Source organism: Diceros bicornis, chromosome 13 (assembly GCF_020826845.1).
Source record: "Diceros bicornis minor isolate mBicDic1 chromosome 13, mDicBic1.mat.cur, whole genome shotgun sequence".
Lineage (NCBI taxonomy): Eukaryota > Metazoa > Chordata > Mammalia > Perissodactyla > Rhinocerotidae > Diceros > Diceros bicornis.
The window spans coordinates 51598402-51616509 of NC_080752.1; the positions used below are offsets into that span (position 1 = coordinate 51598402).

Here is an 18108-nt window from a genome sequence, read left to right on the forward strand (position 1 = left end):
CGCTGGGCTACTACCTTCGCCGCCGCCATGATTCCCCCCGCGGACTCTCTGCTCAAGTATGACACCCCGGTGTTGGTGAGCCGGAACACGGAGAAACGGAGTCCCAAAGTAAGGACGGGTCTCAGGGGGCGGAGGAGCCCGAAGCTCCAATGAGAAGAGAGACCCCGCGTTGAGGATAGGGAGTCCCGAGGGACAGAGGCTGGGAGTAAAGGGACTTGGAACGGGGGAAGGAGTGTGGGAGAGCGTTACAAGAAGGCCAGATGTTGGGTAACCCCAGAGGGCAGATTTAGAATGGGGAAGGAAGTCACAGGGAGATGAATGGGGCTTACTCTTTTTCATGGTAGCTGGGTCCAAAATAGATCTGGTAGTGATTTCACACCCATCACTAGAGGTGTGAAAGCAGAGGCTTGAGCACCCGTGCCAGAAACATCACTTCAAGGAGATACAAGCATTGGGTTGGGGTAGGACCAGAGGCTATGGCCCCCTTCAGCTCTGAGATGTAACTTCTGCTGAGAAGACAGGTGGGGAAAGTGAGCTGGGAATAGGGGACGATGTGCAGGAGACCTGGAGCAATCCAGAAGGCCAGGATGTGTGGAGCTGAGTGTCTGTCACCTCCTGCCCTAACTTGTCCCTTCTTCTCAGGCTCGGCCACTGAAAGTCAGCCCCCAGCAGCCTGGACCCTCAGGTCCAGTCCCGCAGCCACCAAAAACCAAGGTCCCCTCAACTTCCTGTGTCCCAGATCCTACAAAGCAGGCTGAAGAAATCTTGAATGCCATCCTGCCCCCAAGGTAAAAAAGTAGGAGCAGTGTCTGGGAGAAGGCCCAGGCTTTTGCATCCTAGAACTTGGGAATGTGGGAGGAGGCAGTCTGTCTCTGTTCCTGGCTGGGATTTCCTCCCAGCATCCCAGAGCTCCTAGAGCTTGCAGATGGCTGGATGCTGAGAGGGTGGGAGGAGACCTCTTCTCTATCCATCCTCATCTCCTGAGGGCTCGCGCCCAGGCTCATGGCTTTAGATCCCATCTATACGCTGATGGCTCCCAAATGTGCATTTCCAGCTCTGTCCTATCCCCTAAACTCCAGCCCCATATGTTCTACTGCTTCCTCATTATCTTCATGAGGATGTCTAATAGATATCTCAACTCAGCATGTCCACACTAAATCACAATTTCTTCCTCCTCCAACCTGCTCGTCCCCAGGCTTCTCCTTTCTACTAGGCGCTCAGGCCACCTTCCATTCCTTTTGGTCCCTCATGTCACATGTCCTATCCTTCATCAAATTCTTTTGGCTCCACCTTAAAATTATATTCCAAATCCAGCCACTTTTCACCACCTCTGCTTCCACCATCTTGTTCCTGTCACTATTTGTCACCTGCAGTACTGCAATGGCCTCCTATCTGAAAACCCTGCTTCTACTCTTTGCCCCTGTAATTTAATCTGCACACTGCCCTGAAATCATAAGTCAGATCATGCCAGTCTTCTGCTAGAAACTCTTTAATGGCTTCCCATTTCGCTCAGGCTAAAATCCAAAGTCCTTACAGTGGCCTGGAAGAGCTGGCGTGATCTGGCTCCTGATAGACCCAGGATCTTATCTCCTGGTATTCTCCTCCTTGTTCACTGTGCTAATGCCGCAGAGGCCTCTGCTTGCTGTTTCTGAAACACTTCCATCGCTCTTCCACCGCAGGACCTTGGCACTTGCTGTTCTCACTGCCAATGACACTCTTCCTCTGATATCTGCCTGGTTCTCTTCTTCACTCAGGTCTTGCTCAAATGTCGTTTCCTTAAGGAGGCCTTCCTTGAGCATCCTTGTAAAAGAGCGCCTTCTTTCTTCACCATCCCCTTACCTGGCTTCTCTCTTCTACAGCCACATTTATCACTATGTGGCATGCCTTTTTGACTATTTTTATGTAATAAGTTGATAGCACAGTTTTTAAGGCTATGATGGAAAGGAGAAACAGTAAAAGAGAGACTGCGATTTCCTCCGAGAAGGGGGTCAAAGAGGGGAGTGGGTGATTTTTCAATTGACGCCCTCCTACCAATGCCTGGAAATTCTCTCCCCCATGGCGGTTCTATCCTCAGGCTCCTTCCTTGTAATTCTGGAACCTGGCCATGCCTCTGATACAAGGTTCATCGTGGGGAGGCCCACATAGGCACACACCTTCAAGAACCTCCCCTCTCCCCAGTACACACATTTGCCTCTTTCTGGCTGGCACAAGATTTGTGGTGCCCTGTGTCTCCCACCCGACAAGTCAGTGGAGAATTCCCACTGGGCCTTCTGTTGAGATCAACAACGACCATAAGTCTGTCCTCAACATGTAAAGAGGGTAAGATTTGGAACGTGGGTGATGATTTCATGGAGGGCTGTGGGAGAGTGGAGATGGCCCAGCTCCAAGGTAGAGGCTTTGTGGAGGCAGCATAGTGAGGGTGGCCTTGAAACCACACACTCCCCAAGGAAGAGAGAAGGATGGAAGATTCTGGTGGGTCGAGGACAGAGCTGTCCCTCACACCTCTCAGGCAGAGAGCTCAAAGGGCCTTCTCTGCTCATGTCTCGAGGACCCTCTCTGGTCAATGGGTTTTGCTCAGGCTGGCTGTGTCTGTGCCGCAGGGAGTGGGTAGAAGACACGCAGCTATGGATCCAGCAGGTGTCCAGCACCCCCAGCACCAGGATGGATGTGGTGCACCTGCAGGAACAGCTGGACCTGAAGCTGCAGCAGCGGCAGGCCAGGGAGACCGGCATCTGCCCTGTCCGCCGGGAGCTCTACTTGCAGTGTTTCGGTGAGTGGCTGGGGGCGGGGTACGGGACACCTGCCTCCTTCCCTTCCTCTTCAGCACAGACCCAAGCCCTGAGTATCCCCGAGCTACAGCCTATCCCATCCTGGAATCATCTGGTCCCTCCCACCCAGGGACCGCTACATGCGCCCCCTCCCCGTCCAGCCCCACCTCTCCTACCTGTCCCCCACCTACCAGTCCCCCACTTGACAACCTGGTTCTTCATCCCGCAGCAGTTGTTTGGAGTAAGATGAGAACTTCCATTTTAAATCTTCGTTTTTTTCCAAGACTTCTATAATAAGCATGTGTTAATTTTTTGATTAGAAAAATTAATGTTCTATACTTATATCCATCTATCAACATTTGGCCCTTGGTCCAGAAAAATATTTCAGGGTAATGTGTTGTTAACCGACGGATACAAAGGATTTAAGATTTCCCTCCACAAGTGCTGGTGTCGAATGTCTCTGTCCCTCGCCCACTTTCACCGGCCGGTGTGGACTCTGACATGCAAACCACCTCCAAACCCTGAGGCAGCTGCAGAGTCTAGCAGCTCCCTTTAGTCGGCGTATGATTATGGTTGGCCCTCCAGGTCAGCCTTGATGGAGGAGACGGGTGGGCGAGCTCTAGACCCCGCTGTTGCCAGCCCCAACCCAGTCCAGCCAAGGGGATTTCCCAGCCACTTTAAAACAGCCACCATCTTCAAATTGAAAAAGGCAGCTTTCTTTGAATAGTACCCAGTTTCTGGCTGAGGATGGAAGAGAGGGGCCCCATGGCTGCAAACAAACCTAGGGCTCCTGTCTCCCTCTGCCCTGGCCACAAGGGGCTTGTTGACTGCCTGTGCTCCCAAGAGCCAAGTTCAGAGTGGTGGCTGCATGGCAGGGCTCCTGGGGCCACTCAAGGCCACTCCCTGAGGCCTGACTCCAAGTGAGGAGGACACACCCTAGAGCCCTTCCCAGTGGGAAGTGTGGTTTGCAGCAGACGTGGTGCATTTCTGCTCCCGCCTGTCTTCTCTGACCTCGCTGTGTGTGTGCACTGGAAGATGAGCTGATCCGGGAGGTCACCATCAACTGTGCGGAGAGGGGGCTGCTGCTGCTGCGAGTCCGGGATGAGATCCGCATGACCATCGCTGCCTACCAGACCCTGTACGAGAGCAGCGTGGCGTTTGGCATGAGGAAGGCACTGCAGGCCGAACAGGGGAAATCAGACATGGAGAGGAAAGTGAGTGGGGTTTACCACGAGCCTTTGGCCCTCTGTGACTCTTCTTTCAATCTCAGGGGCATATGGTTGTCATTCCAGCGCTCATTCTGGCCTCCTAGGGTGCTCTCCCGCCACCTCAGAGGACCCTGGGGTTCAGAGTGTAATGGCCAGCCTGGTGATGGCAGAGTTGTCTACTCTTGGACGTGCCGTGCCAGTCATTGACCTCCCACTGGGTGGCAGTATAGACCCTGGCAATGTCTTGGGTTGGACAGCTGTGTCCCAAGTCCCCTCCACCCAGGCACTCACATCACCCTGTCCACTTGGTGACGTCTCAGGATGACTGGGGGTTCTGTCCTCAGATTGCAGAATTGGAAACGGAGAAGAGAGATTTGGAGAGGCAAGTGAATGAGCAGAAGGCAAAATGTGAGGCCGTCGAGAAGCGGGAGAGTGAGAGGAGACAGGTGGAGGAGAAGAAGCACAATGAGGAGATTCAGTTCCTAAAGCGGACGAATCAGCAGCTGAAGGTAGTCAATGTGCAGGCCCCGGGCGAGGGGCTCCCACACCCCTGTCTCCCCACCCCCCTAAGCCATGCAGGCCAAACACTCAGTTCCTTTTCCTACAGAGGACCTCTAAATACTTGTCCACATGCGCTGCCAAGGAGTAAAGGAAGCTGACTTTTTTGGGGGGGAGTGGAGATGGGGGTTCATTACCCAAATTTTCCATCCATCTGGCTCCGGAGAGGGGCTCTGTTCTCAGCTCTGAATCCCCATGACGCCTCGGCCTACCTCTCCAGTGGAATTTTTTTTTCCCTTGGAAAAAAGTGACCCATCCTCTGGGAGAGGTGGATATGGCAAAAAGCGGAACTTCTTTCCCATCACGGCTGATAATTTAGAGGATTCGTAGAGTGTCCTGGGAGTGCTTGCCCCCTGCAGGCCCTCTGAGGTACAGCCTTTGGGGCCAGCAGGGAAGGCCTTTTGAGAGGGAAGAACCATTTTAGATACAGAACCTTCCCCAGGTTTGCGGTGAGAGGAACTCAGCTGTAGGTGTTTTTTTCTTTTGCTAGTGGTATTTATCCAACTGGCTATCCAACTGGAGAGAGGGGACGGGTGAGAAGGGCTGGGCAGGGGGCCAGGCCTCGGAAACTCCGGGCTCTGTGTCTGGTCCACAGGTTCTCAAAGGTTGGGCCGCAGACCTGCACCATCCTCATCTCATGGCAACTTTCATAAATACAAATTATTGGGCCCACCCCAATCTACTGAACCAGAAACTTTGGGGTCGGGGTCCAAGAATCTAACAAGGTCCCTGGTGATTCTGATGCTTGCTCAAGTTTGAGAACCAGTGCTCTAGATATGTGGCCTATTGACGTTCAGTGTCTGTCTCCCATGGCCCTGGCCAGAAGGGGCCCCCGGATGCATCTTATCTCCCTCTCCTCCCTAGTCTCACAGAAAGCTTTCCTTCTTGCGATTGGCAGGCTTGTTGGCTCTACAGGCCAAGAAGGCTGGGCATTTGAGATAAAGAAGGGCTTGTATTAACTGCTAGTGGAGGATGACATAGATTTTCTTGTTGCTGAGAAGTTTAACAAAAACAAAGAAAAACAAGAAACTTTCACAGCCAGATGTGAATCTGTTTACTTAGCAGCCTCTGAAGCTGCCTCCCTTATCTGCCATATTCCTTTATCATAAGCCCAAGTTCCTCAGTTCCTCCTATAGTATTGGCAGCAAGAGCAAAGCAGAATAACTTGGCACCTTTCTAACATTTACAAGCAACCTTGTAATTCCCAGGGTGAAGGACTCTTTAGAAGTGAGTTATTTTTATTGGCTCAAAGCTGCACTGCAAATAAAGCAGTGTTTGCAATCCCCAGGACAGACCTCCTGAAAGATCTGTCCACACACCAGGATAGTCAATTATTTCACTGGCTGCCAGAGCAGCAGAGTAAATAACTCCCAAGTGTCTTAAGCTTTACATACAAGATGGACAGCTCCCTACTCACTGGTAGCAATTTTCTCTAATTGGGTGTCAAGTTGTCTCAGTGGCTGCAAATTTGCTGTTTCCCAAACCTCTTGTCCCAGCACCGAGCTCCCAGGATCCCAAACCAGAGAGCCAAATGTTTAACTGAGCAGATGTATTCAGGCCTGAAATCTGAGCCATGAAAAACCACTATTTCAACAACTTTTATTCAATTTCCTTTTGAATGCTTTATATTATACACTGAGCCATTATTGTATGGAAACCAGGACAGCTTTGGTTTCTCATAATGTATGCCAAGCCAGAAACCAGCTAATCCAGAAAATATGGAGTTGGGAATGGAGGAGAAAAACACTTGGAGTGGCAGCATTTAGATTATCCTTCCCAGAGACTTTTATCACCTCTCAACTATTTGCGTTAGGCTGCAAGTTTCAAATATTAACGGAGTTTGTTTTATTTTTCAGGCCCAACTGGAAGGCATTATTGCACCAAAGAAGTGATAATTTCCATATGGGTCTCAGCAAGCACTACTACCCCATCATAAGCCCTCTGTAATAAAAAGCTAGTTTCCTGAGTGAACAAGCCATCCCCTCCCCTGATCACCACCTACATTTGTCAGAAGTCACACCAGTGCCCCAGTGTCATGAAACATCTAAGGTCTGGCAGCCAGGCTCCTAGTTGGGCAGAGGAAGGTGGTGTCGCCCAGATCGTCTCAGTATGTGGCTTCCCAGCCAACCTTGGGATGTGCCAACTCGAATAGGAAGACTTAGGATTCACCCCTTTCTCTGCTGCATCCCTCCAGTGGAGCAGCTGCTCTCTCAGCATCACTCCACACATCACTGATTTTTGGCCAAATGAAGCTGCTTCTCTGTCCCCTGCATTTTTGGTCCATAACTCATCTTGTACCTTAACTTGGGCTTCTCTGGCCCATCTTTCCCTTATTGGATGTCTTTCATCATCCCTACTCCAATGCAGTTCTAGTAACTCATTTTGGAGCTTTGGTTTTATACTATATCATCTTGTCCCTGCCAAGTCAACTGGGCCCCCTCCTCCTCAGTTTCACACTGCCTAGGTGAGGAAGCAATGGCAAAGAGTAAACCCATGGCTTTTGAGAAAGTAAATGTTTGCTGGAAACACAAGTCCCAACGTCCATTGTGAGCTGCCTGCACCTCAGCTCCTCATCCACCACAGATTTGTTCACCTTATTCCGCAGAAAATCAAACCCTGACCCTAGACCCCTCGACTAGCTATGTTTAAGTGACAGCTGGAGAGGGGCCCAAACCTCACACGTAGTTCTAATTATTAAAGATCGGGATATCGCCTGTAGACAACTGCATTTTACTACTCCTCATAAGTTAAACTCAAAAGTTTGGAGGCTCAGGACTCTTCTGGTTTTTGGACCCACAGTACTCAATTAGCGATATCAATCTTTATCCAGGGCAGACCAGGGTGGGCTAGGGAAGCAAGCTGGGTGCCTTCCACCCAGTCAAATCTCACAATAACATACTAAGAAAGCTCTAACATCTCCAGCAGGCTGGAATGCCTCAAGCGCTCTATTCCCCCGAGGTACAAAGAGGGGTTCCCTCCTGAGTGGAGCTCTGACCTGGCATCATCCTGGTTAGGGCTTCAAGGCTCACTGAAGAACTGCAATCTGACAAGAGCTATGCTCCACCAAGTCCAACATGCCCTGGACACGTGCATCTCAAACCTGAAGTCAACGCTTTCACCCTAATCCAGGTGTCCTGAAAAATTCTAAGACTCCACTAAAATGACCTGTCTGTGCTCTGTCATTTCATGGAAAAGAACTCTGTTCACTGAGATGTGCTAGTTCCATGACTCCTTGACAGTAAAGACCTTATGTCCTAAATGGGTCCATTTAACATACTCAATGAGGGGCAGAAGTTGCTGGAGCTTTTTCTTCTTATTTTAAAGCCTGGACCATGTACACTACATCCTTGAAATTTTCTTCTTTTTACAGTTCTGTTCCAACTTGCTAACTGCACGTACAAAAGAAACACCAGATTTTCCATTTTATAGACTTCGTCCTTGTCTCTGTCTGATATTGACATGACAGTCACACTGGAGGAACTAAGAGCGCTAATTCAAGTGTTTGACATACCAATGGACTCCATCACTGAACTCCCTGGAGGTGAGGGGGCTTTATTTTCACTAGCACTGGGGAAGGGTTTCAACTGTCAAACCTCAGAACAAATGCATTATGGCCTTAGAAATGCCAACTGGGCATGAAGAAAATGAACACAATTTCTAATTGCATATTTTTGTATAATTTAATAAACAATTTTTTAGATGTTACTGCTTATGTTTGAATTTTTTGTGTTTGTGTTTCTGCCCCTCTGAGTCATTGGTCTTCTTTTTGTTTCTGTTCCTATTTTTCACGTTGTGTGTCTCATAGTAGCGTACACCAACTTTTCTAGACTGTTGCTGCCGTGCTGCTCGCCTCCGCTGTAAAAAATGAGGGAAAAAAAAAAAAGGCAAAAAAATCAATCAAACATGGAGAGTCATAAAACAGGCCCCCGTTTCTCTGTGCTGCGTTTCCCAGGCTGCTTCCACAACTACCGGAAACGGCGCTAACAACAGACACAAGTCTGCTCTTCCGCTGTAACAACTCCCAGTCACAGACTGTCCTTTAGTCCAACCCTTATCCAGTGCTTGAATCCTTTCTACAGCATTCCTGACAAGTGCTCCTCTGTTCCAAGGCTGAACACTTTCGATCAACTCTGCACCTCGCAAGAGGGCCCACTCCAGCTCTGAAGAATCCAGTTACAAAGGTGAACTTCACAGAGGGCAGCGACCTGTCTGTCTAAACAGCTCTGCTTATCATGTGTCACTTCCCTGGGGCAACATAAAACCAACAGACTCTTCTGGATGATAGTACACATGTTTGAGGACAGCAATCAGGATTTCCTAAAACATAAAACTTCATTCAGTGGGCCAACTCTTGATCCTACTTAACTGACCTCAACTAGATCACTTAGGACTGGTGTTCGTCGGATTCAACTCTAGACCATTAGTTTCAGAAAGAGCAGGTCTTAAGAACTAGATTTCTCCTCTTTATGTTCTACACCTGGGTGATATTTAAGACCAAAAACACGTACTTCCTTAGATGTGAGCATCCTGCGACTTTTATTTGAATGCTCCTCTTCCCTCTGGGCCTTCCTCTTCTTTCCCTTTTTGGTAGGTGCTGGAAACAATACATGAACACATACACAGAAAAGAAACAGAAATTTTCTATTTAAAATGTGTCTGTGAATCCTAAGGTGGGAATGAGCCTTACGAGCTGGAGGAAGAAGGAAGAAGGCCAGTGTGGATGGAGTGCAGTGAGCGAAGTGCAGAGTAAAGCAGGAGGGTGGGAGGGCGCCAGACAAGGAAGGGCCTTGCGGCCCACGGCAGGGTGTGCATTTCGGACAGGAAAACACAGGCTTTTTTTTGGTGAAGGAAGATTAGCCCTGAGCTAACACCCGATGCCAATCCTCCTCTTTTTGCTGAGGAAGACTGGCCCTGGGCTAACAGCCGTGCCCGTCTTCCTCCACTTTACATGGGACGCCGCCGCAGCGTGGCCTGACAAGCGCTGCGTCGGTGCATGCCCGGGATCCGAACCCATGAACCCCGGGCTGCCGAAGTGGAGCTCGCACTTAACCACTATGCCACGGGGCCAGCCCCAACACACTCTTGATATAGAAGCTGTCAGTCCAACAGAGTAAAGAATAAATACATGAACCACCTCACCCCGCCCCCCATAAAAATCTGTCTTTGGATACACTCTTGGATTATAAGGTTAACGACGTACTCTTTCTAGAGGAAGTTTCCTGCATTACCCATTTAATCCCAAGAAAACAGCAGAATGAAGTGGATAATCCAATTTGTATGATAAATAGTATGTGGAACCAGGGTAACTGGCCGAGTATGATAAATATCTGTGTGGATGATAGTACAAGAGATAATTTGGAGATTAAACTTAGATTTCCTAAAGTTCTAAAGATACAAATCACATCTAAATGATTTAAATCATTTAACTTTACCTCTATCTTCTACATCTTCAGGTGTTCTCCTTTGTTCTTCAGGTTTTGCAAAAACCTTTTCAGTTAGTCCCTTGGATATTCTGAAACAGAAAAGCCAAGTAACAAAGCTGTCCAACATTCCCCTCCACTGCCCACATCATGTGCTGCCGTGGAGACGGAGACACCTCACAGGTTAAAGAAACCCCATCCTCTTCACAGTTATCGCCACTGGTAGGAGGCAACACCCGACAGTCTTTGCAGCACCCTGGGCATTTGTAAAAGACTGAACCACTAAGCTTCTCACACTTCAGAGAGCTGAATGTTAAAAATTTACAGATCATTTTTTAAAAATGGCAATAACCCCCCATGTAAAAACACTGCTCCAATACTCGTGGCAAGTTTCTGGGAAAGGAAGGAGCAAACTGCAATTTGTGAGAAGATGAGAGGACTACCTGACTGCTGAAAACTTTTTAGCTTTGGCTTTGTTTAAAAACTTCTGATATTTAGCGATCTTTTCATCCAGGGCTTTAATAACCGCCTTGGTGTCGTTTCCCTCGTGTTCTTCCTGGGACTCGGGGTAAGACTCCTCCCCCTCGTCTCCGTGGTGCTCAGGCTCCTCCCCCTCCTCCTCCTCTGCAGAACAGCTCTCCAGCTCTTCCTCAATATCTGACATCTCCAAAGGAACCAGGTCATCCCCAGAAAACTGAGGCACGACATTGATTTTGCCGAAGTTCTGTCGAACCCGTGCCACAATCTGCTGCATTTCTGAATCAGCGTCACAGTGGCCCTGCTCTTCTCTCTCCTTCTCAGCGACAGACTCTGACTCTTCACCTACAGTTTCTGTCATTTCCTCTCCTGGGTTGTTCTGCGTTGCTTCTGTGGCAACTTCCAAAGATGAGGAGGATGGAAGCTAAGGGGTGGGGTCGGGGAGAGAAATGGAATTAGACAATAAAAACTGAATTTCTGAACTTAAGCCTTGCTCTCAAATGAGGTAATCCTCTCCTCAGGACTAACGGAGAGTACTGAAAACACCCAAATTTGAGTCATGCCGTTAACCTACTGTAAGCCAAGGTGCATTAAATCCAGAACCCAATATTCAAGGATCAAAGAAATTTATCTGCAGTTCCCAAGGATAAGCCAACTAAGAGCATATTTAATCATTAAAATGAATTAACTATTTACTGTAGACACATGCAATTCCCTCCACCTTCACTGAGGACTATAGGAAGGGGGCTGTTGGCATAAGCACAGCTTATCACGTAGCACACAGGACTACATGAGAAGGAAGCCAAGTAGAGTGAAGGATGGAAACAACACTAGCTTAGAAAGTTTCCAGTACTAAGGAGAGGCACTGAGGCAGCATCCCGAAGAAAGGGCATCACGTAAAAGGAGGGGCACCTCGTGAGGAGAGTTCAGAATGAGCGCTGAGTTTGGGAACACTGAAATGACTGGCCTGTTTTAGGTAACGGTGCAGACAGTATGCGCCAGGCTTTACACCAGTGCTTCACATATGTAGTATCATTTTATCCTTGCCACTGAGACTCACAGAACTTATGTGATTTTCCAAAGGCAACAGTGGCTAAGCAAAGTGCTAAATAAATCAGGAATCCATAAAATTCAGGAAATTGTATACAAAATTTGTAGGTACATTTTTATACATTTTTCTAGTAAGGTAAATATTTCAGCTTTTGGATTCTCAAGGAGGTTCCTGCCACCACCAAAAAGCAAAAAAGAAAAGACAAGAATCACCGAGTTTGGGGAGCTAATTATCTAAACGTAATGACTAGGTATGGAGGAAGAGTTAAAGAGCACGCCACCGTTTCCACACAGGGTCACAAGAGAGTAGTGAGGGACTTCCTCATACAGTTGCTTGCTAACGTAAAACCGTCCAGGGGCCGGCCCTGTGGCCTGGTGGTTAAGTTCAGCGCGCTCCACTTCAGCAGCCCGGGTTCTTACCCGGGCGCCGACCTACAACACTCATCAGCCATGCTGTGGTGGCGTCCCACATACAAAATAGAGGAAAACTGGCAAAGATGTTAGCTCAGGTCACTTCTTCTTCAGCAGAAAAAAAAAAAAACCTGTCCAGCGGCTTCCTGCCACACTGCCCTCCCCTTGCCCGACAGAGTCCAGCCCCACAACTTCCTTCATACTATGAACACATCACCCATGCTCCTGCCTCAGGTGCTTTGGGTGGGCTGCTCCTTGTGCCTGGAATGTTCTCCTTTCAAGACATTCGCGTGGCTCCTGCCTCGTATCATTAAGGTCTCTGCTAAAACGCTACTTTCTCAGAGAGGCTATCCCTGACCACGCTACACACCAACACACTCCTTTGTCTCCCACAAGCCCCTTCCCCTGCTTTAGTTTCCTCACAGCAATCAATACTTCCCGACATTACATATTTATCTGCTTACTATCTGCCTCCCTACAGTCTAATAAAAATACGTATTTGGTCTCTAACCCCAGTTCCTGGCACAAGAGCTCCTAAAACCCTTGGAATTTCCTGAAATTCCTAAAGACAGGGGTGTCTTTTGTTATTCCCAACAAGCCCCTTTCTACCACACCAGTTTATGCTAATGAGATCACTCCTGGTGAGGTCTAGCTTCAGAGCAGGGACTGGTCACCAGAAAGCCCAAACCCTTAATCAGCCGGCTGGAGACTGAGTCCAATCACCAACAGCCAATGAGTTAATCAACCATGTCCACATAATGAGACCTCCATAAACACCCCTAAAAAAGGGGGTCTGGGTAGCTTCTGGCTTGGTGACCACACTGATGTATTGGGACGGTGGCATGCCCAGAGAGGGCATGGAAATTCCTGCCCCATACCTTGCACTATGCGCTCTTCTAATTGGCTGTTCCTGAGTTATACCCTTTATAATAAACTGGTAATCATAAGCAAAGCACTTTTCTGAGTTCTGTGAGTCATTATAGCAAATTATCAAACTTGGGAACCCCACCTGCAGCTGGCATATGAAGTGGGGGTAGTCTTGAGGGGCTGAGCCCTTGACCTGTAGGGGCTGTGCTAACTCTGGGAGCTTATGTTAGAATGGAACTGAATCACCAGACACTCCACTGCTCTCAAAGAACTACAAAACTGGTAAGAGGAAATCAGAGCTATATGGACCCAAAAGAATAGCACGGAAGCAAAACTGAAAGCCATCTCTTCGAGAAACTTGGCTGAGCTCTGAAAAAGATCCCAGAAATAGAAAAGTAAAGTGCTCAAGTTGGAGCCTCATGGCAGGTGCCAAGGTGAGGGAAACAGAACAGGTGGGAAGCTTCTCATTCCAGCCCAGAGGCCCCAAATCTAGGACTTCTTTCTCTGAGTATCAACTGTACCACTCTCCTTCCCTACCTGATCACGAGCTTCTCGAAGCAAGGGCTTTGTTATTTATTCCTATATTCCCTGTGCCTGACACATAGCTGGGTCTAATAAATGTTTGTTAAACAAATGAATCTTGGAAAGGCCTCTGTTCCTCAAGCATAAGAACAGCACAAGTACTGGAAGAGCACTTAACATTTAATGAGCCCTTTTCCTCAAGGCCCTAAGGACTGGTATTTAACTTGGTCTTCAATCATACACCCACTTTCTGGTCTCCAGATGCCACCCCCCAACAAGCTCATGGTGATGGCACTCAGGAATTGGACACTGCAGCTGAAACACCTAAACCAAAGGAAAAAGATTCTCCACAACAGCAGGCGATCAAAAGGCCAGTAACCGTGCTTTCCACGAGGTGGGTCCAGGCTGTTCTTACCTGGGGGGCTGCAGGCGGCTCTGCACTGGGTGGCTTGACAAAGAAAGGAATCCGGCCCCGCTGCCAGTCATTGAGAACCATCTTACCCACGGTCCGCAAGTCGGGCTCTCCGCCCTGAAATGTCACAGCAAGACTCCCAATTAACTTCAAAGAACCAGACCACCTCCCATTCTGGAGGCATCTCAGCCGTCCCAGCTGTTCATCACCACCTACGTGCCATCTCCTATTGCTCACACGACGCATACAAAAGAAGGGCCCACCACAGGCACGTGCCCGCAGTACAGCCCGGTCTAAGTCCTCACACACCCCACTCACCTTCAGTAACTTCCCAGTCCGGAAAGCTAGCTTCTCCAGAAAGTCCTCAGCATTCTCCCAAGCGTCAATCTTGTATGTCTTGCTGATATATTCTGGCTTCGCTCTTTCAAGGACAGCACCAATGTGGTCTTCAGGAGTCTTAATTTTTTCAACTTGAACCTAGATGTTAATAGGAAATCTCCTGCTCACAAATTTTATTACAGAAGCAGTGAAGTTCCAGCGTTCTTTGTAACAATATTTGAAAACAGATTTCAACACCACAAAGCAAGTGGAGTCTGGCAGGAGCCTGTCTCCAAAGCGGCTGGACACGGTCAGCTGGAAGGAGCACCACTGAAGGCCGATCACAGCTGCGGAGCCCAGAACGCAGCCCTAATCCCAGGTCACCACAAACTAACGGTGTGGCTTCCCCAAGCAGTGTAAAGATGGAATGTTTCATGCTACTCACTTGCAGAAATGGTTAAAAGCCTACCAACCCCAGGACACAAAGAGAACGTGGAATAGTTTAAGAGAGGAAAGGGGGAAGGTGCAGAGGACCTATAGCCATCAGCACCAGCTAAGGTTAAGTGGAACCATTTAAAGTCTTCATATTCAGAAACTAGTGAGGAAATGACTGAGTTCCAAAATGACTCAACCCATAAACCCACGGAGATGAATTATCACTAAACATAAACAGACCCTGCTTCCCTCTGGATCCTTAAGCTGCAAACTCTTTTGTGGGATGACGTTGACCAGATATGCCCATGGTTCCACTAACTCCTCAAACAGGCTTAAGTGGGACGGAGAGGCTGCCCTGTTCAGCATCATGTTCCTGAAGTTTGGTCAGACAGGCTGACCCCAAACTGCCTTCCGAATGAGTAAAATGCAAAGGTATCCAGTGTCCCCCACAGAGCGCTTCCCCCAAAAGGCAAACAAAGAGCCCAGAAGGACCAGAATACTCACAACGCCTTTTAGCACAATGTCCGTCTCCGAGTCCTCAGAGGGGTAAACCACACCTGGGCAGTCAATGAGGAATATCCGACGCATCAAGGTAATATACTGCCAGACCTGAAGACAGAAAAAGCCTGAGACTCCCCGTGTCAGACACTAAGAATCTGATTTCACAAACCCCTGATGCTCACGAAGCTAGAAAGCGGGGAATCAAAGTGAAGCAACCTGCTGCGTAATTAAGCTACGAAGTCCCTCCTCTACTTAGGCTATGCATGAGGCACTTCCAGTAAGTATACACTATACTTTCCATCAGCTAAGAGTCTAAAAATAATGCAGAGGCAAGATCTCCATCTAGTATTGTGCAATAAAACCCAGTAAATCTCTCCCTGATTTTTAAAAGTATTCTTGGAAGCTTAACACTGTTTGGCCTCTCTTTCTTTCAGCAGAATCATGCTGCCCCCCCCAACATTCTGTGTTCCAGGGTATGATCCCCAACTGTCAGAATCTACCCTAATGTTGAATTTTCTTCCTTAACCCAGGCATCAAATACTCTTGGGTTAGTTTTGTTTATCAAAGCAAAAGGTTGGAGTGACAATTTAAAACAGACTTAAATATAAATGGCACTTGTCAAATCATGCCAAAGCCACACAGTGGCATACAAAGTACTCCAAGTCTCATCAAAAAGGGAAAGAAGCAACTCTGGTATATTCCAAACTTATACGGATACTACACTCCCAATGGAGGTCTTCATTCAAGAGAAGCAGACAGAAATCGCCATGTCCTAAAGAATCAGCTTGCACGGAAATAAAATATGTACAAGTAGATAAGACCCTTCGAGCCAGACATACCTTGGTTTCACCTGCAATGGGGGCCACACTGCAAACTTTCTTGGAGCGCAAGGTGTTTATCACAGAGCTCTTGCCAACATTTGGATAGCCAATGAACCCGACACTGATCTGTTTCTTATCAGTGTGCAACTGTTCAAAAAAAAGTACACACCACATACATACAGTCATGAATATCTCTTCGGACAAATCAGTTGTGTTACTCTGCTAATATAAAGAATACAGTGCAAAACTGTTGCTACAACTTGATTTAAAGCCTACACATAGTCTGAATGGGCTGGATACATATACTTATTAATAAATCAGAGGCGAGTCATTTCCTCAGTCATCCACATGAAATTATTCTTGAATACTTTCAGGTTAAAAGCATGTAAGTCGAGAAACAAAGGAAGAAATAGCTTGTTAGTCATTAGTTTAGGAGAACATCATCCACTGATAAAATGTCTTCAGGGAAGAGAACCTTAGCAGATGCACCAACTGGGAATCCCAGGACACACTTCTCTTTTCCTCTGCACAATACATTTTGTATTTTCATTGCCAAAAATAAACAACAAAAGAAAAAAAAAGCAACTTCAAAAGTTAGACCACTGGGTGCAAGTCTCAAGGAGGCAGAGCTCAAGAAGAAGAGTCTACAAATGGATGGGGACTTCTGACTAGAGACGGTGGACGAACATCCACGCACTCACCGATCCCTCTACGAACTCTACCAGAATGACAGCAGTGGGAATTAACACATGTAAACCCACAGAACCAAACACATAAAACCAAAGAAGGAGCTGGAGATGAAACAATAAAAACTAACATGTGATGTTAACAAAATACTAGCAGCTAAAACGTAGTATCTACCTTGGTCTACTACAAAATATGAAAGCTAAGTGGCTGCAAAGGTAGAAAACCTAAAAATCCAGCGAAAATACTGCCAATAAATCACAAAAGTCTTCAGGAATTGGCAGTACAGATGCCTCTAAGGGTGGGACTGAAATCAAGAAGACTAGTGGAAGGTCTGTAGAAACAGTCACACCTCTCCATCCCCTCCCTCACTCAGCATGGGCACCCAACCTCTCCATCCCAGAGCCTGAGGAGGTAATGACTTTTTTGAAACCCTAAATATCTGAAAATATCTTTAATTTTCAGACCTGAAAGGGACCCTAGATTTAGAGATAACGTTAGCTGAAGGCAAGTGTTCCCGGAGTGATTAATTGAAAGTCTAAATAGTGAATAGTGAGAGGCCCGGCACCTACTCCCACTGAGTTCCCAGAACCCTGGCAGCCCTGAGCTGGAGACTGGAAGATTCTTTTCTGGGGAAACGCACAGGCCCAAGAGTAAAGACCTACAGACACTGAGATCTAGGGCGTCCTCCAACAAAATGCTGGGTTTCTATCCAACCTTACAGGGAGGTCTATCGTTCAACAAGCCCACTCTCCACATAAAACTTCTATCGGCTTTCTTCTAATGGCTCGCTCTTAAATATGAATGGAGAGCCAAGAACAACCAGACATGTGAAGTGGGACTCTAGTCGAAAAGACAGAAAAACACAAAGAAACTGAGAGGAAACAGAGTCAATGTAGGGAGAGAGGAAAATGTCAAAATACTACTACCATTACCATTCTCAGAGAGACAGAAGATGTTCCATCTGTGAAACAAGAACAGGCTGTAAAAGGGGGCGGGGCAATTCAGTTACACAAGAGCTCTCAATTTAAAAACTGAAAGTGAGAGGCAAAATAAATTTTGCGATAGAACAGTTACATGATTGAGTCAGGGAAACTGCCCAGAAAATAGAGCAAAATGTCATAAATGTACTAAAAGAAAGAAAAGATAAGAAAATTCAAGAATTAAAAAAGGAGACAAGACCAAATTCCTAAAAGAGAACAGATTATGGGGCAGGGGGAAGGAAATTTCCAAGAAATAATATAAGACAATATCAGACTGAAAGGCCCATCCAATGCCTGGCTCACTGAACAATAAAAGACCCATCTTAAAGCACATCACTGTGAAATTCTAGAACAGGAATTTTTTTAAAAGATCTCAGCCACAAAGGATTAGGAGTCAGAATGGTCTCAGATTTCTCAGTAGCAACATTAGAAGACAGAAGTCAATGCAGTGGTGCCGTTGACATTGTGTAATGGTGTGAGGGTAGAATAAAGATATTTCCAGAACGAAGGTCTCAGAAGATGTTCCTTCTAAGCACTCCTTCTCAGGAAGCTTTTGGAAAATATGTTCTATCAAAAGGAAGGCGTAAACTGCACCAGCCCTGGTGGCCTTGTGGTTAAGTTCGGTACTCTCTGCTTTGGCTGCCTGGGTCTGGTTCCCAGGCACGGACCTACA

General features: G+C 47.4%; 2 protein-coding genes across 2 annotated transcripts in view; one reads left to right on the top strand and one right to left on the bottom strand.

Annotated features, from left to right (window-relative positions):
- Nucleotides 1-8258, top strand: DNALI1 (dynein axonemal light intermediate chain 1). Its single transcript, XM_058553718.1, has 6 exons — nucleotides 1-108; nucleotides 643-788; nucleotides 2601-2770; nucleotides 3804-3982; nucleotides 4321-4485; nucleotides 6391-8258. Exons 1-6 carry the CDS (start codon nucleotides 28-30, stop codon nucleotides 6424-6426), a joined length of 777 nt encoding a protein of 258 aa, XP_058409701.1. The 5' UTR covers nucleotides 1-27; the 3' UTR covers nucleotides 6427-8258.
- The window catches only part of GNL2 (G protein nucleolar 2), a 23959-nt gene continuing 14051 nt past the window's right edge, over nucleotides 8201-18108 (bottom strand). The window contains exons 9-16 of the mRNA XM_058553714.1: nucleotides 15787-15915; nucleotides 14951-15055; nucleotides 14012-14170; nucleotides 13697-13810; nucleotides 10398-10855; nucleotides 9967-10046; nucleotides 9043-9128; nucleotides 8201-8389 (exon numbers count right to left, since the gene is read on the bottom strand). Of these exons, the coding sequence (XP_058409697.1) occupies nucleotides 8237-8389; nucleotides 9043-9128; nucleotides 9967-10046; nucleotides 10398-10855; nucleotides 13697-13810; nucleotides 14012-14170; nucleotides 14951-15055; nucleotides 15787-15915 (1284 nt within the window). The 3' untranslated portion in view covers nucleotides 8201-8236. The remainder of the gene's footprint in view (nucleotides 8390-9042; nucleotides 9129-9966; nucleotides 10047-10397; nucleotides 10856-13696; nucleotides 13811-14011; nucleotides 14171-14950; nucleotides 15056-15786; nucleotides 15916-18108) is intronic.